Below are 25573 nucleotides of genomic sequence, written 5' to 3' on the forward strand. Positions count from 1 at the left end.
TGTATAAGACTAATTATCAAGAACATTCCAGGGGCTAAAATGTTATACCGTATTATGATGATTACAGTTATACATTATGTTTAGGCCATTTAAACTGCCATGAAAGATCAACTCTTGTAAGAGGGAATTGCTGCAATGAATGATCCTCTAACTTTCAGCTCCGACAGGGATGCACCGATCCAACTTTTTCAGTCTCAATACCGATACAGATCCGATACAGTTGTTGAATTAATAATAAACTGTATACTGGTCTCGGATAAAAAAGTAATGGAAGAGAGTACCTTGGCTCTAAGTATTCCAGTAGGCAACAGAAGCCCTCATCTTCAACAACAGATATTGCTTGAGCATCTAAAACAATGAATTCTAAAACTTTCTGTGTTATTGCCAATGCTTTCAAGCTTTCCAATAGAAACTTTTTGCGTCGTTGAAGCTCATCTGCCAAAGTTAGTTGCTGTGCTGTACTGTCTACTGCTCCTTTGGTTTTGTTGAGCTGCAGGAATTCCGCATGCTCCTTAGCATGGTGCTTTTTGGATGTGCTTGAAAAGCATAATTACGACAAAAGAGGCACTTTTAAGATTTACTGTAGTTTAGTTTTCGGGCAAGCAATTTTTTTAAATGGAGTGCGGGGGCACTCCTCGGTCTCTGTAGCTAAAAACGGCTAGCGTGTGAGGATTCGGGAATGTGTCAGACACAGTTGGCTGCAGTTTCCTGGTTTTAAAACTGCCCGGCTGTGGATTGCACAACAGTGCAGGTCATCGTCCCATCTCAAGCAATTGCCGGCACATTGACGCCTCGGATTTAGATAGTAGTCGAGGCGTAACCTCCAAGGCGGCAAATTGGCGGACCAAAACAGACCCCCAATTTACCGCCCTCTGTCTAAATCCGCGGACCTAGCCGCAAAAAAGATGGCCAAATTGGCGGCTTGCTGCCCAGTATAAAAACGTTTAGTATGTTAGGATTCGGGACTGTGTGTCGGACAGTAGTACAGGGGCCCCACAGGGAACAGTCCTGGCCCCTAATCCTGTTCACCATGTACATCGTAGAATTCTACCACCAATCACCCCACAACCATCTACAAAAGTTCTCTGATGACTCTGCTGTTGTCAGCATCATCAGGGACAGGGACAACAGAGCCTTCAGAGAGCTCATTAAGGACTTTGTAGACTGGTGCCAGCAGAACCACCTCCAGCTCTACGCCAGGAAGACCAAAGAGCTGGTGGTGGATTTCTGCAGGCACAAACAACCCTGCACACAGCTGAAAATCCAGGGAACAGACATTGAGATGGTGACATCTTACAAGTACCTGGGAGTTCACACGAACAATAAACTGGACTGGACTGACCACACTGCAGCAACATATAAGAAAGGTCAGAGCAGAGCAGACTTCATCTGCTAAAGAAGCTCAGGTCCTTTGGAGTGCAGGGGGCACCCCTGACTTCTTTCTATGACTCTGTGGTGGAATCAGCCATTTTCTATGGGGTAGTCTGCTGGAGCAGCATCATCTCAGCAGCAGGAGGAGAATGGATAAACTTATCAAGAAGGCCAGCTCCATCCTGGGATGCCCTCTTGACCTAATGCAGGTGGTGGGAGAGAGCAGGATGATGGACAAGCTTTCATCGCTGATGGTGCAGGAGTCCCACCCCCTGCAGGTCACTATCACAGCACTGGGCAGCCTCTTCAGCAACAGACTGATACACCCCAAGTGTGTGAAGGAGAGGTATTGCAGGTCCTTCCTTCCTGCTGCTGTCAGACTCTACAACCAGCACTGCTCCCAATAGACCTCAATCTGCACTGTGCAAAACCACTATACAAAGCTCATCTCTGGTTTGCACTATCTGATACATTTTTTTCAATACCCATATTTATTATTTGTATTTGTAAATAATAATTCACATTCACTGCCACACTGTTAAGTGTTTTTTTTACTATTGTTTTTTTGTAATTTTCTGTCCCTTGGCTGCTGTGGCACACAAATTTCCCCTTTGGGGACAATAAAAGGACTACTGATACTGATTCTGATAAATCAAGATATCACCAAAATGGCAGTATGGTCAGGTGTAATACCAATTTGCAGAGGCTGCATTTTTTTTAAGATGAAAAGGTCAAATTTGTGGCAAAAAAGCATTATAATGATGTCCTGTAGTGCTGTAGAGACGTCCCTGCATTCAAATCCTGGTCCTGTTCCAAATGCATGAAAGCATGTTTGGTACAGACAACAAATGTCAAATCGGGATTTTATTATTTAGATATCTGTTTTGAAAATTGTGATGCAAAATCAATAATTTTGTCTTGCGTGAATAATACCCCAATGGTAATATCTTTGAAAATAATACTTTTTTTTTTGCACAGCCTTAAATCTAATGCAGAAATGTTATTATAACTTTAACCTCACTCAACTGGTGCGGACTACATTAAACATAGATGTGCGCTGGTTTACCGTTGCTGGTGTGTTTGGGGCTGCCTGTGTTGCTGGAGAATTGAAGAAGACAACAGTCAGCACTTTTGATGCTGCAGTCCATCCCTGTAACAGCAGACAGCTGATCTTGATACTCCAGAGCTGCCTTTTCAAACCTACACAGACATGCACACAATTTAGTGGAGGACACCAAATAAATGGACTTGGAGGTAGATAATTTGGGTATTTCACTAATGTGAGGATGTCTGGTTATAGCAGCATTGCTTACCGTCCCTCTGCCTGAAGGGCGACCGACGACAGCCAGCCCAGACTCCTCCCAGTGGTCAGCAGGCTCCAAGTTGCCAGTCCCTGGATGGCCTCAGGACAACGTAGTTCGCACAGAGCTTCCACCAGCAATGTCAGCGGAACTTCTAACTCCGGACCCTGACAAGCACACCAAAACATGAGATTCATTTAACCAGGTAATACTTTAAGTAATTAGGAATGCTACCTTTATGCACCACCTAAAGTTACAAAACAAGGATGAGACACACAGATGCTACAGAGGCCCAAGCATTTGTCACTTGAACGGTATGCTACTCACCTGATACCATACAGATTACCACGTATACAACAAAATGTAAAAAAAGTGTATACAAGTTTAAAAAAATGTTTTTATTCATTTATAAGCCCCTTTCAAGTCACCCAAGGACACTTTACAAAGCACATAATACATGATACAATACATGTAGACACATGATTCATAAAATGCACATATGGGAGCATCAAAGAACGCTAGCCTTTTTTTTTCCTCGTAAGTATTTTTTTTGGCCTTTTTTTGGCTTTATTGATAGAACAGCTGAAGATATGATAAGAAACAGGATGAGAGAGAGAAGGAGTGACATGCAGCAAAGGGCCCCAGGCCGGGACTCAAGCCCGGGGCCTCTGCAGCGAGGACAAAGCCTCTATTCATGGGATGCCTGCCCTACCAACCGAGCTAAACGGCGCCCCAGAATGCTAGTCTTAATGAGGTTTCATTTGCACCTTAAAGGAAGCAGCAAAGGTGCACTGGCAAAATCCCAGAGGGAGAGCACACATTGAAGGCTCTGTCACCCATGGTGCAGAGTCAGGAGGGAGGAACTGAGTTTAGATAGGCACTGGAGAAGCGGAGTAAGGATTTGAAAGATCTAGGCAGGTAGGAAGCTGCCAAACCATTAAAGGACTTGTGGACATGTAGGAGAAGTTTAATCTTGATGTGAAACTGTACTGTGAGCCAGTGCTGGTGTGATCTGCTCCTAAGACTGTGTGTGTCAGAGGGCTATGTCCAGAATTCAGCTGCAAGAGTCCTGAGTAAGCAGGCCAAAAACAAGGGATTTAGAACAAGTCTGGATCTGATAAAAGCAAGGATTAGTGTTACAGAGACAGGGTGAGAGAGTGAGGAGCAGCATATGTAGACATTCTTAAGATGGAAGAAGGCTTTCTTTTCTCAAAGCAGAATGATAAAGAGTAAAGGGCCCAAGAACTGAGCCTGGGGGACACTAGGGCTGGGTATCACCAGGTACCTCGCGATATGATACTATCACGATATTTTGCCCACGATAACGATAATATCACGATACAGCGATTCTGCGATAATCGATATATTGCAAGAAATTTCATCCACGATACATCACGATATCTGTGTCACTGAAGAAATTCAGAATTTATTGACTGCACTGAATCCATTTCACAGGAATTACAAAACATTGTCAATCAATTTCACATGAATGAAAGCCAAGTAAACAAAGAGTATATTGCACAGTGTCTCTTCTTAACACACACACTGACTACCACTATCATTAAATATCTATATGTGTGGGTTTCAGAGCTACTTAAACAATTTTTTATATTTTATTTGGTTGTATACCTATGTTTGAATAAAGCTAAAGCTGTCCTCCGAAGAGGGGTGGTGGTGGTGGGCCAAAAAAAAAAAATATATTTTTTTTTTTACACATTTTTAAATATCGATATTTGGCACCAGTGTATCGATAACGTACCTCAAGACGAAATATCGCGATATATCGTAGTATCGATATTTTGGCACACCCCTAGGGGACACCATGGGAAAGGGTGTTTATTCCAATAGAGGGTGCTGTCTATATCATACAAGTTGCATTAACATTTGTCTGGATGGAGACATGATTGAACTTCAAAAAGCCACATTACAGATCACCACTAAGTGATTAATACACTGAACAAAAATATAAATGCAACACTTCTGTTTTGCTCCCATTTTTCATGAGCTGAACTCTAAGTTTTAAAACATTTTCTATATACACAAAAGAACCATTTCTCTCAAATACTGTTCACAAATCTGTCTGTGTTAGTGAGCACTTCTCCTTTGCCGAGAAAATCCATCCCACCTCACAGGTGTGGCATATCAAGATGCTGATTAGACTGGTTGAAGAGAAGTAATAATTTTTTCCATGTTACTGGCTGCCCTATAATTTTTTTAGATGATCTTTACAAGCTGAAGCATGGACAGCTAGGCTAGTTTCCTGCTGAGATGTTAAAGTGATTGACCAGAAGCCTTCATTTTGCAGGGCTCTGGTGTAAAACCATAGAGTAGAATGACTGAAGGAGACACGGAGTAATTTGATTGGATAAGATGACTCAGAAGAACAACACTGTACATAGAGACCAGGTCATCAGTTAACCCCTTAAGGAACTTCGTTCCAACATAGGAACACCCTTCACTAAACGAACCCCCTTCGTAAAAACGAATCGTTTTTTTGCTAATAGTTTTAAGCATCAGATCTTTACATTATATACTCACTGTTGGAAAGCTGAGACTGTCGTGATTATTTTAAGCCCAAACACAAAGGAAAAAAGTTATTTCCAGACCATGTAATAGCCTTCTAAACTCACCATGACACAACATTAGAAAGAGCCCTCTACCACAAGAAGCAAGAATGTCTACATCCATTCGGAGTGTTCCCTTTTATTTCACAGCTACAACAAGAAAAGAAACTCCATGGTCTTAGCTTTCATTTGAGACCGAGATTATGTTTCTAGGTAAAGGGGTTCTCAAGTTATAAGCCTTTTGAATCTCAGTAGGTGCTCTTGGAAAAAAAGGACCGAAGCAAAACGCACAGACATGCCTTTAGAAGAAAAATTGTGAAAAATCAATTTTTTTGTCTTTTGACTTCAAATTTTGAGTGTAGCAACCTGAGACCTGTGGCTATGGCCTAATTGTGCCTGCCTCCATAGACATACCTGAACCTTATATCTTAGTCAGTTTATTTGAATTGGACGGAAACCAAAACCTGTGTTCCAACCTCTGTAACTTAACCCTAACTTACACTTCTAGAAAAAATGTGAGGGTGTTACCTTTCCAATGGTACCAAGCACATCCCTGAGTCTCAAACTATGTGGGAGCTGTCATGCTTTTAATTTCGGTATGTCATTTTGGAAAAAGAACCTTAAAATGGGGGAGTTCACTAAGAGGCTAATGTGTTAGTGTAGTGCAGAGTGATCCGTGTTTGCTAAATTCAAGCCATGAAGGGAGAGTGGAAGATTACCCCAGCCTTAGGCATAAAAGGCAAGGAAACACTTGTATTTCCCAAAGAGGACTTTGTACTGTACATGTCTGGTGTACTAAATGAGCATTAATCCCACCCACCTGTTTAGCTGGGTAAGGGTTAACCATAATCCTTAACAAGAGACAGCAACAAGACTTTAAAGCCACCATTTTCAGCTCCACCTGCTCCAGTAATTCAATTGGGGCCAAAAGGGAATCCAAAATAGTGTGTAGCCAAAGGTTTAGAGACGCCATGCGCCCTTCATGAAAGGCAAACCAAGGGATGCTGCCCTGCAGCTTTCCCCCAAAACTAATGTGGCAGGCAGAAATAGCTGCCAAGATCATCAAATAAAATCAACTTTTATTTATATAGCACCTTTCATACATGTAAAAATGAAGCCCAAAGTGCTTTACATAAAAGGAAAAGAAAATTAAATAAACCCCCTTAACATCCCCACTCCCCGCAAACCCTGTAACACACACACACACACCCTACTACACCGATATGTACACCCCCCCCCCCCCCCCCAAGATAAAGTGGAGTATGGCTGAGCACTGATTGACCAAATGAGGAAACACCCTCCTATGGGAGCCATCCCCACCGAGAGCCATCCAAGCCCACGACTACAGGGGACGCCGCCCCAGAGACCATAAAGCCCTGGGGCAGGACTCCCCAGCTGTCGATGCCCAGACAACCCCCAGGACGGCACCCCCGCAGGCAGGCCAGACAGAGCTCCCGGAGTGGAGGGCCCCCATGAGGAGAACACTGGAGCTTGTAACCAAGAGACAATAAATAAAACAAGTACTAAAAGAAATGAAATCGCAAAGTGATTTAGCTCTGTTCAGGCAATCTGGGGATACAAGGTTTTTGAATGTGCGACATATGGTGTGGGAGTTATAGGCAAAATCGTGTTGGCCTAGGTTATAGCGCCCCCTGCAGGCGGATATATGTAGTTTTTTGTGTCTGAGATATTCGCAGGAGTCTGGACCAACCCTCCAAATTGCACCGCCCTCCCTTGCACGGTTTAGCCTGCAGTACCACTTTTAGCCGGAGAAAAATTAAAATAACTAGAACTGCAAGCAGTTATGAACGGGGGCCAAGCCCCCCCGCGTGACTCAGACCCTCCGCACCGCAGAGCCCACGGAAGTTGGCCCCAAAGAATGACGGGCTCGGGGCAAAAGTGAGGACACAGGCCAACGTCTGAGTCGTGGTTTTCGCTGTAATGGAAAGTGCAGTGGAAGTGCAAAAGGCTGAATGTGTGCCGATTTGGATTTGTTGTACTAAGCCACGCCCACATTGACCAGAAATGACCACCTTCAAGATATGGCCTCAGGATTGGCCCTACATCATACCGACCAAACTTCGTAAAAATTGGTGCAGCCGTTCAGGAGATATAAACTTCCGATATTTTTAGCGCCCCCTAGTGGCCAAAATTCGCCAAATTCGGCTCATCCCTTCCCAGTGTCATGGCAACCAAGGAACTCAAATTTGGTGTTAATAGCATTTAGTTTTACCGAGATATCAAACCGTTTACATTTTTATAGCTACCTACAGAAATTTGTTCGTTAATAATTTGTGCATTTTTTGATCGAGCAAATTCTTTTGATTACTTCAGATCAGGTCCAGCTGAAGAGTGTACGTGCCAAGTTTCACGCAGATCGGACAAAATCCCAAGGAGGAGTTCGAAAAAGTAGGTTTTGCATATGTGGCGCTTTAGCGAACGTAATGTGCAGCAAAAGTGGGCGTGTCCTATGTCAGAAAACCCAGCTCTATTCAGGTTAATAGCATTTAGTTTGCCCGAGATATCAAACAGTTTACATGTTTATAGCTAGCTACAGAAATTATTTCGTGAATAATTAGCGCATTTTTTGACCGAGCAAAAACGTGTTGGCCTAGGTTATAGCGCCCCTTGCAGGTGGATATATGTAGTTTTTTGTGTCTGAGATATTCGCAGGAGTCTGGACCAACACTCCAAATAGCACCGCCCTCCCTTGTACGGTTTAGCCTGCAGCACCACTTTTAGCCGGAGAAAAATAAAAATAAAAATCTTCACGATTACAATAGGGTTCCTAGTACCAGCGGCTTGGCCCCCTAAAAATCTTTACAATTACAATAGGGTTCCTAGCACCTCGGCCCCTCGGGCTTGACACCCTAATTACTAAGAGCAAACATACAGTGGGGCAAAAAAGTATTTAGTCAGCCACCAATTGTGCAAGTTCTCCCACTTAAAAAGATGAGAGAGGCCTGTAATTTTCATCATAGGTACACTTCAACTATGAGAGACAGAATGGGGGAAAGAATCCAGGAAATCACATTGTGTCAAACAAGCACGATTTCTGGCTCTCACAGACCTGTAACTTCTTTAAGAGGCTCCTCTGTCCTCCACTCGTTACCTGTATTAATGGCACCTGTTTGAACTTGTTATCAGTATAAAAGACACCTGTCCACAACCTCAAACAGTCACACTCCAAACTCCACTATGGCCATGACCAAAGAGCTGTCAAAGGACACCAGAAACAAAATTGTAGACCTGCACCAGGCTGGGAAGACTGAATCTGCAAAAGGTAAGCAGCTTGGTGTGAAGAAATCAACTGTTGGAGCAATTATTAGAAAATGGAAGACATACAAGACCACTGATAATCTCCCTCGATCTGGGGCTCCACACAAGATCTCACCCCATGGGGTCAAAATGATCACAAGAACGGTGAGCAAAAATCCCAGAACCACACGGGGGGACCTAGTGAATGACCTGCAGAGAGCTGGGACCAAAGTAACAAAGGCTACCATCAGTAACACACTACGCCGCCAGGGACTCAAATCCTGCAGTGCCAGACGTGTCCCCCTGCTTAAGCCAGTACATGTCCAGGCCCGTCTGAAGTTTGCTAGAGAGCATTTGGATGATCCAGAGGAGGATAGGGAGAATGTCATATGGTCAGATGAAACCAAAATAGAACTTTTTGGTAAAAACTCAACTTGCCGTGTTTGGAGGAGAAAGAATGCTGAGTTGCATCCAAAGAACACCATACCTACTGTGAAGCATGGGGGTGGAATCATCATGCCTTGGGGCTGTTTTTCTGCAAAGGGACCAGGACGACTGATCCGTGTAAAGGAAAGAATGAATGGGGCCATGTATCGTGAGATTTTGAGTGAAAACCTCCTTCCATCAGCAAGGGCATTGAAGATGAAACGTGGCTGGGTCTTTCAGCATGACAATGATCCCAAACACTACGCCCGGACAACGAAGGAGTGGCTTCGTAAGAAGCATTTCAGGGTCCTGGAGTGGCCAAGCCAGTCTCCAGATCTCAACCCCATAGAAAATCTTTGGAGGGAGTTGAAAGTCCGTGTTGCCCAGCGACAGCCCCAAAACATCACTGCTCTAGAGGAGATCTGCATGGAGGAATGGGCCAAAATACCAGCAACAGTGTGTGAAAACTTTGTGAAGACTTACAGAAAACGTTTGATCTCTGTCATTGCCAACAAAGGGTATATAACAAAGTATTGAGATGAACTTTTGTTATTGACCAAATACTTATTTTCCACCATAATTTGCAAATACATTCTTTAAAAATCAGACAGAGATTTTCTGGATTTTTTATTCTCATTTTGTCTCTCATAGTTGAGGTATATCTATGATGAAAATTACAGGCCTCTCTCATCTTTTTAGTGGGAGAACTTGCACAATTGGTGGCCGACTAAATACTTTTTTGCCCCACTGTAGCTTTTGAGCACTAAACCCGTAAAAGCAGCATTAAACATAAATACATAAATAAATAGTAAATGAATAATAAAACCTTTAGGAGAAAATTAAAGGACAAAGAAAAATGACAGGACAGCATAAATAAGTAATACTAAATGAGTAAAAGGGGACTCAGTTAAAAGCTAAATTAAAAAGGTGAGTCTTGAGCCTGCGTTTAAAAGCATCAACAGACTCAATGGCCCTGAGGCCCTCCGGCAGGCTGTTCCACAGGCGAGGGCTGTAATGATAAAATGAGGCTTCACCAAAGGTTTTGGTTCTATCATTGGGAACAGATAAAAGACCAGTACCGGAGGACCTCAGGGTCCGCGAGGGCCGATACGGTAAAAGCAGGTCAGACAGATAAGAGGGCCCAAGGCCGTTAAGACACAACAAAAGAACCTTAAAGTCGATCCTGAAGCGCACAGGGTGCCAATGCAGTGATTCTAAAACTGGTGTAATGTGAGCCCGCCTCCTGGTCTTCGTCAGCATACGTGCAGCTGAGTTCTGGAGCAGTTGAAGCTGTGAAATGCTCTTTTTTGGGAGACCAGAGAGAAGGGCATTACAGTAATCTAACCGGCTAGGGATAAAAGCATGCATTAGCACCTCTGTGCTGGCCAGAGTGAGAAACAGGCGAACTCTGGTTATATTCTTAAGATGGTAAAAACCAATCTTTGTAGTATTTGTGATGTGTGGAATAAAATCAAGCTCAGAGTCGAAAAGAACGCCCAGGTTTTTTACGCACTGTGAATGTTTAAAAGCATTTAGTTTTGGTAAAAGTTTCTCTCTCTTGCCTTCAAGACCAATAATTAAAACCTCTGTTTTGTCCTGGTTGAGCTGTAAGAAGTTCTCTGCCATCCATGACTTTATATCTAAAATACAGTTTAAAAGGTTAAAAATGGGCCTGTGTCATCAGGAGACATGGCGATTTAAAGCTGTGTATCATCAGCGTAGCTGTGAAAATTGATGCCGTGCCTCCTGATGACGTCCCCAAGGGGAAGCATATAGATCACCTCAAATGGTCGAGAAAGTCTTCCCTTCATCCACCATGTCTTGTAAGAAATCCGAGATCACAGACCCATACACTAAAAAAGAACCTCCTGTAAGTCTGAGCATCGTGTCTAACAATTTCTTTTTGCCTGAGACAGCAGGTTTCTGTGTATTGGATGAGGCCATGGCTCTTGGTAGGAGCTGGGTCATCTCTGCCAGCCAGTGTTTTGAAGGGCAGGGGGAGTAACTAAAATCATCCACAGGCCGTTCCCAACCCTAGCAACCTGGCTAGGACCTGGAGATCAGAGCAATTGGAGTGAACGCATATACAAGAACACACAGCCACTGATGAGCCAGTGTGTCGACCTCGAGAGGCACACTCTGGTTGTAAAGAGAGAAAGACAGGGGGCGTGTTGTTACTCATCGCAAAGAGGTCTTCAGCAGCTGCCCGTACCATTCCCAAAACAGACTTGGATAAAGTCTCCATTCTGCTAAATGGGTTTTTCTCTGAACAGAGTATGAACTCCACAGTTCTGAATCCCCAGCAAACATGAGGCCTTCAGGGACAGAAATTGTTTGCCACTTCAGACAATCAGTCTGTGTACCACAGTTTGTAACTAAAAGGATCTCAGCCACAGGCTTTTTAGACCTGATGCCCTGGGTGGAGCCTGGGGGGCTGATTAAGATTTGGGGTGTCAAGAGGTCAACAAGGAACTGAGATTCAGCAAGCAGGCTCTCTCCTGCAGGATCCATCCACCCCATGGCTCTTCCTTCTGACTGGATCACCATCTTGTGCAGATGAAGGCAAAGGCTTGTCATGATGGACACCTCTACCCACAAATCCGGGTTAGGTGAAGCAGTCAATTCCTCCTCCAACTTGGCCTGATATTCCATCAGAAGAGAAGTGGCAGTAAGGGCCCGAACCTCCAGTGCAGCCACCTTGTATGCCTTTGTCAGGCTGGATTGGAAGCCATCCACCTTTGATAGAACAGTGGACCCTTGTAACGACAGTCATATTTTTGGGTGGAGATGAGCAGCTACCACGGGCATGTTACAGAGAGTGTTTCTCCATATCCTCGCAGTCAAGCATGGAGCTGCTGGCCACAGGAATTTTAAATTTGTAAATTCCTCCATCAATTCTGGGAAGTTGTTTGCCCATCTTTAGGCAGCCTTTTTCCCATTATAATGAGACCTCGTAGCCACTGGATTTGGAGGTTAGGCATGGCATGGCACAGCACACATCCTACTAAGCCCAAGTCAAATATGGAGAGGACCAATCATCATAACCAACCAGTGCTGCAATTGAGGGATGAGGTTTTGCTAACTCGACCGAATGTGCAAGTCAATAGTTGTCATAGTCATTGTCATCTGACATTAGAGCAGCAGGTCAAAGAGGTCATGTTGATCCCTGAGCTAGGCAATGTTGCTGTTCCAGCTTCAAAGGTCCTCGTGCTGGTATGAGCATTAGGTCCTGATAAACCAGAGTCTACCTAGACAAAAAACCTGCTGACCCGAGTTTATACTTGTGTCGATAGACCGATCACACCAGTCTTGTGTTTACATCACAGCTGTTCCGATCATAATGCCATGACTACAGCAGGGTCAATTTCCCTGAGAGTAAATCATGATTAACACCCAGTAGCATCTGACTTTTGTGTGCAATGTGAATGTGTACAGTGTGAAAGGGTACATAGTACATTTGCACTGACCTGGGTGCTACTGTTCTTAATCTCTGTAAGCAGGTCAAAACCATGTCGAATAGTTACAGCTGGTTGGCCAGAGAGAAGACCGACCCTCATCAGTGCAAGGCGTATCCTCGTCAGCCAGTCTTGGCAGGTTTGACGGTTAGTGTAGAAGAATGTCCTGATGCCCTGAGACACAGAGACAGAGGGGTAACACCATATTATTTATTCAAAGGGTAAGGACTCCTGCACTGAAGATATGTGGTTGCCATTCTTAACCCATTTTTAATGACTATTCAATTTATGTTTATGGTCTCAGTACTCATTCTGGATTACCATAATGTTAAATGCTTAAATCTTCACTCAACAATGGAGTCATGAGCTTTTCTTTACACACCTTTGGGGGGGCAGTAAGAGCATTAGCACAGCCTTCATAGGCATTGTACATGAGCTTCTCAAGGTTCTCAAGGTACTGAAGCAACAGAGCTAGGCGGAGCTGATTGGAGTGGTGACCATCCCCATCACATCCAGCACCAACCCAAGCTCCAACATCCTGCTCTGGGTTCAGACTGTGGGCAGCCAGGCTGCGGATTATACCTGAAAGACAGCAAATGGGCCATTAGGCACAATAATGAAGCAAACCAGACATTGGTCCACTGGTGGTCTAGAGGTGAAGCTGGTGACTATGAACTGACAATGTCCCTTGTTTGTGTCTTACTTAAAACCTCTATTGCAAGTGATTTATTCTAGTACACTCCTACTATTTGTTTTCTGTCATCTTTCTACTATCTATTAAAGCGTATTTCAAATACTAAACAGAATATTAGTTAGAAAATTTCATTTTGTTTCAGATTATCTTTTCTTTTAGAAAGTGGATATTGCATATTGACCACTGCAAATGCATTCTGAGGTGCAACTGTACAAAACTAAATGTACTATGCATATGTTATGCCACAAATCCATTATTTACTTCGCCAAAACATGCCAAAACAGCTCAAGTTGCAAAAATGGCTTGAAAACCAAATAAAGGACCAGTCAGTGTGAACATAGCAATGGATCAGAACTGTTAACCTTCAATGGTCTGGAAGGTGTCCTGAGCTCGGCCCAGCGGTGTACGGAGTTTGGACAGTACTGTAAACTGTGCAGCCTCCCACACTGCCCACTGCCACAGCACTGCCTCAGTTTTTAACAGCGCCCGTGGCACTACACCTGGCCTGAAGCCATCTGTGCCTCCTCTGACATCACGTTTCTCCAGCCGCTGGCAGCTGTAGTACAGACGCTCCAGCCATGGATCCTTGCTGTGGAGATAAAACAGAGTAACTTAGAAAGTCTCATTATTGCAGTGATGCCTGGCACACAGTCATCATGATGGTGGTACAAATTGGTGGTTTCATCCGGGTACCTCGGATTCCTCCTAAAGTCCAAAGACATGCAGGTTACCGTACTTTCCGGACTATCAGTCGTACTTTTTTCATAGATCGGCTGGTCCTGTGACTTATAGTCAGGTGCGACTTATATATCGAAATATATATAATTTAACATGTTTTTAAATGTTATTTCATACTGACTGACATGAACCAAGGAGTAAACATGACCGTCTACAGCCACGAGAGGGCGCTCTAGGCTTGTGACAACTTACCAGTAACTTGCTTGATATGTTAATTTAGCCTATTGTTTGTTCTTGGTTTTGGATTTGGATTTTGTGAAATACAATTCTAAATAAATGCGACTTATAGTCAGGTGCGACTTAAATATATTTTTTTCCTCTTCGTGAGGCATTTTTTGACTGATGCGATTTATACTTTGGAGCAATTTATAATCCGGGAAAAAAAGTAGGTTAACTGATAAATCTAAATTGCCCATAGACTTAGACTTCTCTTTATTAATCCTTTTGGGATGATTCCCGCGAGGAAATCGGATTTCCAGCAGCTTACAGGTAGGAAAAGAGGTATAAAGCTACATATAGAAAGTAAACAATAGACAGTAAACAATAAGGTCTTGGCTAAAATATAGAAAGTAGACAATAAATAAACAGTAAACAATAAACACTTAACTATATGTATATAATATATAAACTAGAGATAAGAATAAAAGTAAGATAAGATAAAATTAACAGAAAATAAAAATAAAAAATCACATAAGATAAATGGTGTCAGCGTGCGCATGACTGGTCGATTGAAAATATATTAATATATCTTAAAAAGATGTGATACAGCCTTACACCATTATAGGTCTCCAATTCATCATAAGTTTTACACAAAGAGACAAACGAACATTGCCTAAGATAACGTTCTTATCAATTTAGTTTAGTTGTCAAGATGAGCTATTATTGCTATTCTACTTGGTAGTTGTACTGTGTATCTTGCTAATAATGATGATGATAATAATAATAATGATAATAATAATAAGCAAAGATAATGAAAACAATGTCTGCATTTTTTTCAATGCTATAATCATTTGAAAGGTCATAGAAAATTAGTAATCCAACACAGTATTTTAGTTATCTCAAACTACAATAGCCTTACTTGATACTTTTATATTTTAACACCTTTTCAACACTCTAGCTACAGTGCCTTGTGCAAAAAAAGTTAAAGTAATAGCCCTGCTATTTATTATATAAAGTTTTACATTTACAAGTTTTGTGTAGATGTATTTTTCACAAGTAGGGAAGGACATCTTCTCTTTGCATTTTATTGTGATCGCAGTCTGCTTTCATGAAAGGGCTTGTGACATTTCAGATGTGGCTTTAACTTACAACTGAACATTCAGCCCACATTGTAGAAAATTATAGACATTATATGATCACAAAAGGTACCCTCCACGATGTAGGACTCCATATAAGATGAAGCTGATGAGGTCGCTGAAGTCCTGGGGGTGGAAAGTGCTGCTTGGTGCCCGGCTCATGTGGTGGCGGATGGCCAGTGAGATCTCCCTCATCTCCGGGTGGCTGTGGTTACTTTGAGAAAACAAATCACATGCATCATTACCCATCAAGACACATATGGAACTGTATGCAAGAATTTCTGAATATCCACCTCGTGTTAACCATGCATTATAAGATTGACTTTATGAGAGATTAGATTATAAATGAGCAAATCAATACATTTACGAATACAAAATAAATTGTGAATACAATATATACAAACTGTCCAACAGCTTTGGCAGAAGGAGAATGGGTCTATTTAACTAGATGCTGCCCAGTGGTGCAATAGGTCTTACCTCAAAGTCACATCAAGGGGGATTGTCCTGAGTAGCTTGCCATAGGCCTGCCTCACCCTCACTGCTGAGTGGACTAATTGGACTCTGCACACATCCACACACCTATACAAACACAAACATGAAGCTTAAAATGAACAGGACAGGCAGCTGCCTTCCTATTTTTTCCCCAAATCTTAGCAAAAAATTACAAAACAGCAAGAATACAAGACTATTGTACAGATCAAATACTTTATTTTCTGAAAGCAGTTTAAGCTTTAAGTATGATGCTCACCTCTGTAGTAGCTCAGTGGAGAGAGAGGAAGAGAGGACCTGTAAGCTGTGGCAGGTCTGAAGGCAAATACTCTGATCTTCATTTAGACCTATACAAGAGGATATAAATTAATAAATCTGAAAATGACAATTACACAGCCCATATCAGAAAAGCACGTGGAGAACACAAGGGGATAAAAACATTGTTGGAAATACTTGACATTTTGGGCTCACCGTTAGCAAGCAGGCCCCTGCAGAACTTGTTGAAGGAAGGCAGGGAGAAGAGAGGACTATATGTGTCTGACTTCTTCATCAGCACAGATATTTCCTGAGCCCAGGTTAGCAGCAGCCTCCTGACTCACCAACAAAAAAAGTATCACAACAGCTGTTTCCACTAATATGGACATTATATTCTGCTCCATTAGCCAATGTTAAAACAGTCTCAAATCACACCCCCTTTTCATTTCACTCACAGCATGTGCCAGGAGCTCCCCCAGTTTACCTCTACTCTTTACATTAGGTAAAGAGTTTCTGTCCATTGCTCTGTCCACAATGTTCTCAGGCATACACAGAGGATGTTGAACAAATGCCGTTTTTCCACAAGCAAGTCAAACCGAGTAGCACCGATTTGTTTTTCCAGTTTTACTGCACCAAGTTTAGCCAAGCCACCCCACCTCCAAGTGGGCTGTGGTGACTTCGCTACTGCAGCAAAAAGCTCTCATTATTTTTCTTGCCTCTTACTTAATCGCTTGAATTTGTGTCCTCCTGTTTCCACTTTCAGGGTTAGGGTTAAACCTCTGCTGTGTTTAACGATGTCATCGTGTTTGCTATCAGATGTTCTAAGATGAATGTGTCGTTACTGCTGGTTTCGTGTAATGCTGCTTCATATTAAAAGCTTTTAAATGACTAAGTAACAGGACACTTTTATTCTGAAAAAAGGTCTTTTTAAATTAATCATGTTTGTAACTGAATTAGCGGAGCCACTTTGTTTAGCGGTGATACTTCATTAGTACTGCAGGGGATTGCGACATGCGCGTCAGCGATTTAAGAGACACCTTCAAGCAGGTAGCCCAGTTGTGATGAGATGCAAAGCCACGGTTGTGCCAGGCTGCCACACCCAGTCAAAAGTAGAGCTAAGGCTGGCAGATGTCATGGAAAAACGGCCAAGTGTATAATTGTATGCTGATGATCTGTTAGTATAGACCTAGCAGACTGTGTTTATGGAATTATGAATCTGTTAAGGCCTTCAGAGTATTGTTAGGTTACAAAGTGAATATTGCAAAAAGCATATGTTTTCCACTAAACCAACTGGTCAAACTTTCTCTTGCCCAAATCTTGGGCCAAACTCCCCTGGCACAACTTCTAAAAGATTAAATGTCTTTCTGTACTTAAAAACTAAAATACAAGCAAACAGAGGATCTAACCTTGTTAAACATTAAATCTGATCAATGCCACCTGTAAGCCAAGGCACTGTAGTTTGTACCCCGTACATATGGGAAGGTGGGCTGGTGGAATGGTCTATCCAGGGTAATGAGTGCATTTTGTGCTTCCTGTTTTTGTAAGTAACTGATTAAAAAACAAAAATGATGAAATGAGAAAAGAGAGGTAGAAAAGGACCTGGTCTCAGGGTAGAGGTGCTCCTTCACTAGCAGACCTCCCAGAAGGCTTAGCAGTGTGCTGTAATGTTTCTTTGTCGCTGTGGTCACGGTGCTGATGACAGCACCGTCGAACAAGGAGGGAGAAGATGATGACAGGCTGGAGGAGATGAAATGATCATGTCTGGATAAAGAAACAAAAAAGACACAAGGCCAGTTAAGACGAGTAACGACAGAGCAGCAAGAACAGCTTCATCACTGTTATTTAGTGCATTCCCCTTAAATATTGACTTTAAATGTGACCCATTATAACTTTAATATAATCTGACATATTATACAGGATAAAATGTCTGCTTTCTATGAACTCGTATGTATACATATAAATAGATATTTTCTACTTGTACGATAATCTAATTGCAATTTCACATCTATCTCACGTCTAAAGGCATGAACACACTGGCCCAAACGTTGGACATCTGAAATGTTTGGGGAGATTCAGACGAGTTCGGGAACAAATCTGATTGGTGTGTTCAGCTCCGTTGGAAGCTTTTGGAACCGCACGGATGGTGTCTGGTCAGATTCAACTTGCAAAGTCTGAGAGTGTTGGTGGTTAGAGGATTGGATGCCATCAGATACTCTGATTGGTTGTCTGCTTGCTGTTCAATGACCATTCTGCTTGGCAGTGTGCTAGTGAATCAGCATGGTGTGTGGGAGGGGTGGAAGTGACGATGGTAAACAAACCACCTTTTTGCCCTCCGGTGACTTCTTCGTATAATAACGAGGCTAAGAGCAGACAACGCGACTATCAGCTCAGCCATAATGATCTTTCAAGTAATGCCAAGTATTGTATTCAACAAATGTCTTCTCAGGTCAAACGAATACTGAGCCAATACTGTGTGCGCTTTGTTTTTCTGCAATAATCTATGGGCTGCACTCAATTCCTTTTTTCATGTTTCAGATTACTGGCACGAGACTGGCGCCACCCGATGTTAAGGAGAATTATTGCATCTCGCACAAATGCAGAACGTACACACTACTGTGTAGTTGGTAGTAGTCGAGGCGGTATGTTTCAATGCAACTTTTCTGCCAAGAGGCAACGGAGTGGTCGGATAAAGGTAGTTGCCCGTTGGTTTGAGTCTGTGCAGTGCATGGGCCCCTTAAATATGCACTCACTTTTATCTAACTGTAGAGATGGCATTCTTACAAGGTTCTTACCAGCAGTTTGACATTTCTACAGAAAAACTGCTTCGTTTCATAGTTTTTTTTACCTGATTTTTATTTCTTTGTGTGTAAGTGGTAAAGATTGAAAAAAACAAAACTTATTAGAAAGATCTTAGGAATCAGAAGAAGATGAATCTCCCTCCCAAGGAAAATACAAGACATGGACATATTTGATGACACCAAACTATCATTTTAATAAATAGATGAGGCCAGAAATGTTATTTATAACAGTTCAATTAAAGTTTTGGTGTGTAGGAATCAGGCATATTAGTTATTATTGCACTGCAGGGCGTTTGCATTGCTTTTTTCAGATAACACACAATCAGCAGATTCAGAACATTATCACATTTTTAATGATAATGCAAATGTAATACTTAATAAAAAAAAAGAAGAGCTGTCTGTGCAGGAGGATGCCAAAATATATATCTTATCAATTTAAATTAGACGGAAAAAATAAAATAAATTTTGACAGGGACTGACGTAGGGCTGGGCGATATGGACTAATAGTCATATCCCGATATATTTAGGCTGAATATCGATATACGATGTATATCCCGATATTTTTATGCAAAGTGAGAGCAAATGTTCAGTCAAAGTCAAAGCCAAATATGACATGTGGGTAGGAATTTCGTCATTTTAGGGGCAAGTCCATTTGGCCTTCACTTTTTTTTTTTGTCAGGGGCACAAAGGCCACTGGGTAAAATGTGTTGATTTACCTTTCAGACTGATACCATAACATCCTAATTTATAATAAGACATGGATTATGTATTAAAACATTTTTTAAATACCAATATCAAGTTAATGTTACATTACAAAACAGTTTTTTTTAAGTAGGGTTAGGGTGAGGTGGGTTTTGTGACACCTTACTGAATATTACAGTTACTAAATATTTCTCCCAAATAGAAATTCCTCAAAATTATGGCAAAGCACATTTTTTCCAAACAAAATTGTAGAATAACCAGCAGGAGACCACTGATGTGTGGAGTGATTTTGGTGGCACTACACTCTGAATAATAGTGAAGTTATTGGATATTTTTTGTAGTTTCTCTTTTCAGTGTTGCACTTTGTAGACGGTCCCTGCGCCCTCGTCTCACAGCTGGCTGACCATACAGACCAGAGTTAATGTCCAGACGCTCGTTTTGATTAACATACGGTTGTAGCTCGTTGTCTACCGTACTACGGTAGAAAAGAGCCGTCGTTTGTGTTTTAACAAGGTTTCACTTATGAGTTATTGATCCGGGAAGTTCGAATCTGTAAATATATTTCCAACTTTACCTAACTAAATCCTACCACATAAGTCAGTTACGTATCATGTCAAACCGGCTGCGCTCGCTCGCTGTGCTGTAAGTTTCGTTCTTCTGTTTTGAGACGCTGCTGCTGTTTGAGAGGCTTTCACGTGAGATCATCGTGATGATGAGACTCCACCTGCGCGAACCGCGAACTCACTGAAGTTACTGTGAGTGACTACTGTGCACTCAGGTGGCTGTCATTCAAGGCAAGCTCTCTACGCTGTCCGGTGGCCGTGCGATGATTTTTTTCACGGGGTATCAAGGCCAAAGTGTGGGGCAACGGCGGCCACCGAAGTGTTTGTTGAAGAGTGACGGAGTGTCTGTTCCAGCCCCTCCCCTCTCTGTGCATGAAGGAGGAGGGGCGGGGGGAGCAGTGCAGAGAGCTCCGGGTCAGCGGTTTGCCCGGAGCAAGGACCACAGCGCTAATTTGAACTATATCGATGTATGCGATATGGTCTAATTCCATATCACATTTCAAAAATATATCGATATAAGTTTTATATCGATATATCGCCCAGCCCTAAACTGACGACTTCCGGTAGTAAATATTACAGTTTCGAGCAAAAATTCTGAATGACTTGAACTTACACTCAACATATAAATGCCAAAGTTTTTTTGGTCCTATCTTCTAAGTTTAAGATTTAAGGTATTTTTTAGGCACACAAAAGTATTAGTATAAGTTTATTTTTTCACACCAATTTGTTAATTCTTGTGCACACTCATTTACCAAGAAAATCTATCCACCTAATTGGTGAACAAGCAAACAAAGAGGGTACAAAGAAAAAAATTACAGATGTTACCTTGTGCAGTGGGAGTACAGGGTGTAGAGTACGGCATACTGGATGGCAGGGTAGTAGATGGCTAACTCAGAGTGGACCAGCATCAGATTGTGACTGAGCAGAGCAAAGACCGTAGGAGATAATGCCCACATCTAAACACATAAAACACATTTTAACATGATCAACCACAACATCATCTTCTTCATTATCTGTGTCAGTCAATGGTCCATCAGTGCAGACTTTTAAACATCTTGATTCTGCTCCACAAACTAACTGAATCATTAAGAATGCAGCTCCTACTGCTTCTTTAATTAAACTTCAAATCAAGTTTCCAGGAGTCATTAGCTCACATTGTGATAAACTGTGTGAGGTCATTGAGACAGTCTAAGTGTAGAAGTTAATCTGCTAACCATATTGGATGTAGCCATAAGAAATCAGCTACATGACCATGTAGCATGAAGGTTACTGTTGCACAGCTAATGAATTTCTTTTATTGGGCATACCTCCCCTTACATTCAGCATTTACCAGCAGGTCACAGCCGAGATGCAGCCCTTAAAGAAGTATTTCAGTGCTGGAAAGATGGCCCTTGCATAAAACTGGTCAGTCAATGCAGTAGAAATTCTTTTTTTTTTTTCAACTGACGCTACATGACCAGGGAAAATGGAATTCCCTTTAGCTCAAAAGATTGAAAACATATAGTTTGCTGCAGCAGACCAATAACACTGATGGGTGATGTGCGGCGAGATGGGCAGTGCTTGGTTTTGGCTTAGGAATCCTTTTGAAACAGGATACTGTAATGCAGCCAGGTGGTAACAAACAATGCAGCATTACATCTAAACACAAATATGTTTCTGAAAACATTTTAGGAGAGAAATGGGCAATGAACAGGATTGTGGTTCACAGTTAAGCTTGTCTTACAGTCTGACTCTGTAAGACAAGCCTCTGTTTTTACAGTACAGAAACAATATGTCAGCCACTTCCAGTTTAATATCTGTATCAACAGTATCAATAAAATGTGTTTCTGAAAGCATTTTCGGTGAGAAATAGGCAGTGTATCAACAGATTCTTGGTGTATAGTTAACCAGAACTGCCCAGTCAGTAGACACCTTGATCAGAGTTTGGAGAGATGCCCCTCACATGATCCAAGAAAGACAGAAAGGGGTGGCTCTCTCTCTTCAGATCCATCTACACTCTTCATGTCAGTGGATGCATGCATACAAAATGCAGAACAACACGTCTACAATAGGGTTAAAGCCCAACAGATGACAGCTGTTTCTTTCTAGTGTTTACCACTCAAGGCTCCCCAACCAAAATCTGGCCATGATGTTAAATGTTAGCTGTAGTTGTTCAAGAAAAAGATTGTGGAACACAAGTCTCCTGAACATGTGCTGGACTATGCATCTTCCCATTGAGCGGTTACACACCTCTTGCATAATGATGATGTACAATAAGAAGGCAGTGCAGCATAAACTGAACCCAGGACAATCTTGAAATTGTTTTTTTTTTCAAATCTGTGTGGTTATCAAATTCCCTACAATTAATAGAAAACATTTTATCAAGGCTACCATTGCCATGACGTTGACATAGTAATCCACAGTATAAAGAGCACAATGGCACTCACCCCAATGAGGGAGTTCTTTGTGTTGCCGATGGTGGTGAGGGTGGTGAGGTTAAAGATGAGGGTGAACTGGGCCTTTTCCAAGGGTAGAGTGAGCGAGGCAAAAGCAGGGTGCTGGATGCTTGGGCAGGGACCGCTGAATGCTGGGGCCAGGGTTATCGTAAGGCTGGACAGGGCACATGCCATCTCACCCAGGACCATTTTATAAGCTGCCTCTAGCGTTGGAATATTTTTCAGGCTTAGCAGTGCCTGGTACACACCTTGAACAGCTGACATCACCTGTGGAATCACACACACACACACACACACACACACACACACACACACACACACACACACTTTGGTTTAGCAAATTGACAACATATTGTTTTATTCTCATTTAATGTAACCTTATCTCAACCATAAACAATAACAGCTGATTACACTGACCAAACCCCCATTTAGATATAATATGTAGAAATTTTGCAATAACATGTCTAAAATAGAATAGGATAGAATAGAATAGAATAGAATAACTTTATTGATCCCAGACTAGGAAATTATTTAGTCACAGCAGCAGTGGGTCCGCAAAAAAAAAAAGAAAAGCGACTGCTGTTGTCGAGTTGTATATAGACATTATCCCAAATGTTTTCTGTAATGTTCAAACCCAAAGTAATGGTGTATTTCAATAGATCGCCGTATCTGCTTCTGGGCTAGGGTAGTCAGTGAACGAGACACAACTTAACGCATCATTATATAACTTTTTTCTACCTTAAAGTCCGTGTAAACCAAAATCAGCCATTTTCTTCTAAACACATCAAACAGGTCATAAATGTGTTTACTTAAAACATGTAAAAGCCATTCGGCCATGTAGAATTTAATTTTGGAGCTATGCTCACAAACAGTTTTTCAACATTTCTGTGTTCAGGATTTAATGGGCGGGTCAGAAATCATGCAAATCATGGCCGCGTTACGTAACGCGGCTATATGATTTGCATAAACCCGGCCCTGCTGCGGAAGTGCTATAAATACGTTCAGCGAGTCGGCTTCAGCGGTTCTCCCACTCGCTCTCCAGTCTCGGATAGCATTGCTTACAATAGTTTGCAGCTAGCTAACCAGTCAACCAGTCAGCTAACCAGTCATGTCTCCTCCACATCCTCTGCATCTTTCCTGGATGCCACAGTGTGCAGGGTGACTGCGCTGTTATCTTATTTAAGTTTCCTTCGGATGACAACGTAAGGAAACGGGGGAGTCCGTTGACGCTGGTCAACTCCGTCCCCGGCTTGCATCCTCTCCTCCCGCCGACAAGGAGATGTGGCCGCTGCTGACCGCCGCTGACACTCTCCGTCCCGCTGACGGTGGGTCCCACCGGCATAATGTGGCCGCCGCCGCCACCACCACCGCAGCTGCAGCCGACCCACTCCGTCCCGCTGACGGCGGGTCCCACCGGCATAATGTGGCCGCCGCCGTCAGCGGGACGGAGTGGGTCGGCTGCAGCTGCGGTGGTGGCGGCGGCGGCGGCCACATTATGCCGGGTCCCACCGGCGGTATGTGGCGGTAGTATCAGGGCCGCATTATTGGTGAGCCGTCCCAGTGTGAACGGATAATCCGGAGGCGCGGAGCGAGGGCGTGTCGGTCTGACAGTCTGATAACTGCACAGGTCCTTCACTCAACTAAATACAGAGAAATGTACCACAAAGCAACGTTACATGACCGAACAAAAGTAACGTAGTAACTGTAACTGTCTTTAGCAACTCATATGAGGAAAACAAATACCACAGCTGTATGTGGAGAAGCGTCTGTCCTCCTGTCCGTCCCCTCCCTGTCCTCCCGACTCTTCCTCACATTTCTGCTCACAAAACTGTGTCTGTCACGCTTGTCACAAGACTTTAACTCACCGAGTGTTTGACGAAAATAAATCACCGCGACCGCCAGCCCTCCTGACCGAGACTACAGGAAACTGTCCCCCAGAAAACAGCCTCCGTCCCGCGAGTGACAGAGTCAGACAGCGTCCTGTTTACTGATGGTGATTATGTATAATTATGTAATTTAGCGCGAAAAACTTCACTCCGTCACCAGGATGTTTAGTGGGTCAGGATCTCAATCACTACACGTTATAACAGCATCTATATGATTATAAACTGTCCGCGGGTTTAGATAGACAAGGGGAACACCTGGGGAACACCTGGGGAGACACCGACGTCATTAACATGACGTGTAGCCCCCGCCGCATGGGCGTGGTTCCAGCGCCTCTAACTGACACGCCCCCAGCGTTTCACAGCAGAAAGAAGTGCTTGTTTTTCCATGATTTTGAGACCTAATTTTATATACTTGACAATTTTTTTAACCTTTCAAATTTGGCTCAGTGGTCAATGATACATGTTTCTTTGGTGTGACAAACTCATAACACAATTTTTTTGCCGCTTTACACGGACTTTAAATAACAGCTCCAAAATAACATTGATGGTACAGTGTCTGTAATAGGGTGAATAGTGTCTGCTTTACAGCCAAGGGCTTAGCACCCCACACTCTAGCAAGCTAGGTCAAAGATGCTGGGATAATCAATTACGCAGCAGAACTGTGCCCCCTTTCAAATGAACTGACAACGTCAACACAAAACAAACTGAGTCAGTTTTCCGTTGGTCCTCTTTAAGAGGATCAAGTTTGGTCTGTATAAAACATTTTATGTCAAAACACCCCAATATTTAAAGTTTGAGACATTGGACCTCTGAAGTCAAAAGGTCAGAGAAAAAGTAATTTGAAAACTAAAACCTCCAGTATTCACATCTTCACTAATGACATATGGTGGGAATTTTTGGGTACCAACATACTTGTTTTCTGTATTTGCAATAAGAAAACATTAACCAAGCCTTAAATGCTGGCACATGAACCTAGCTGTCATCTTGTTATAAACACACATAAAGAAACACACACACTGACGCACCTCTTTCTCTCGATGGAAGCGCAGCTTCAGCAGCTGAGAGTCAGGCGCCAACAATTTCTCAACAAAAGTCACAGGCAACTTTGTGTTGATCTGGTCCACTATCTGAAAGCAAACGCAGAGTCAAAAATTACTTTTGAGAAATTGTTTGAGAAAGAAGTCTAACAGAGCAGTATAACTTGGTACATTTTTGATCTTCTCAGACTGAAAGCCCTCTGTCTGGACAATCCAGCTCGACACCGATCCTCTATGACTAATTTACATTTACATCAACTTGTCTTTACAAACTAGGCCTCACTTAACATCCAACAAGGATGGTAG

General features: G+C 42.5%; 1 protein-coding gene across 6 annotated transcripts in view; it reads right to left on the minus strand.

The window, feature by feature from the left end:
• The window catches only part of smg1 (SMG1 nonsense mediated mRNA decay associated PI3K related kinase), a 133706-nt gene that overhangs the window by 82626 nt on the left and 25507 nt on the right, over positions 1 to 25573 (minus strand). For 5 of the 6 annotated variants that reach the window (XR_003983089.1, XM_030410387.1, XM_030410382.1 and 2 more), the window contains exons 12-24: positions 25256 to 25357; positions 22336 to 22611; positions 20735 to 20865; positions 17446 to 17607; positions 16063 to 16181; positions 15851 to 15938; positions 15580 to 15681; positions 15176 to 15316; positions 13432 to 13658; positions 12758 to 12957; positions 12388 to 12549; positions 2685 to 2839; positions 2438 to 2571 (exon numbers count right to left, since the gene is read on the minus strand). Coding sequence is in view for 5 of the 6 variants with exons in the window: in XM_030410387.1 (XP_030266247.1) it covers positions 2438 to 2571; positions 2685 to 2839; positions 12388 to 12549; positions 12758 to 12957; positions 13432 to 13658; positions 15176 to 15316; positions 15580 to 15681; positions 15851 to 15938; positions 16063 to 16181; positions 17446 to 17607; positions 20735 to 20865; positions 22336 to 22611; positions 25256 to 25357 (1999 nt within the window). In the remaining variant the exon portion in view is untranslated. The remainder of the gene's footprint in view (positions 1 to 2437; positions 2572 to 2684; positions 2840 to 12387; positions 12550 to 12757; positions 12958 to 13431; positions 13659 to 15175; positions 15317 to 15579; positions 15682 to 15850; positions 15939 to 16062; positions 16182 to 17445; positions 17608 to 20734; positions 20866 to 22335; positions 22612 to 25255; positions 25358 to 25573) is intronic. The other variant, XM_030410385.1, reaches the window with a different exon arrangement.

This window comes from Sparus aurata, chromosome 24 (assembly GCF_900880675.1).
Source record: "Sparus aurata chromosome 24, fSpaAur1.1, whole genome shotgun sequence".
Taxonomy (NCBI): Eukaryota; Metazoa; Chordata; class Actinopteri; order Spariformes; family Sparidae; genus Sparus; species Sparus aurata.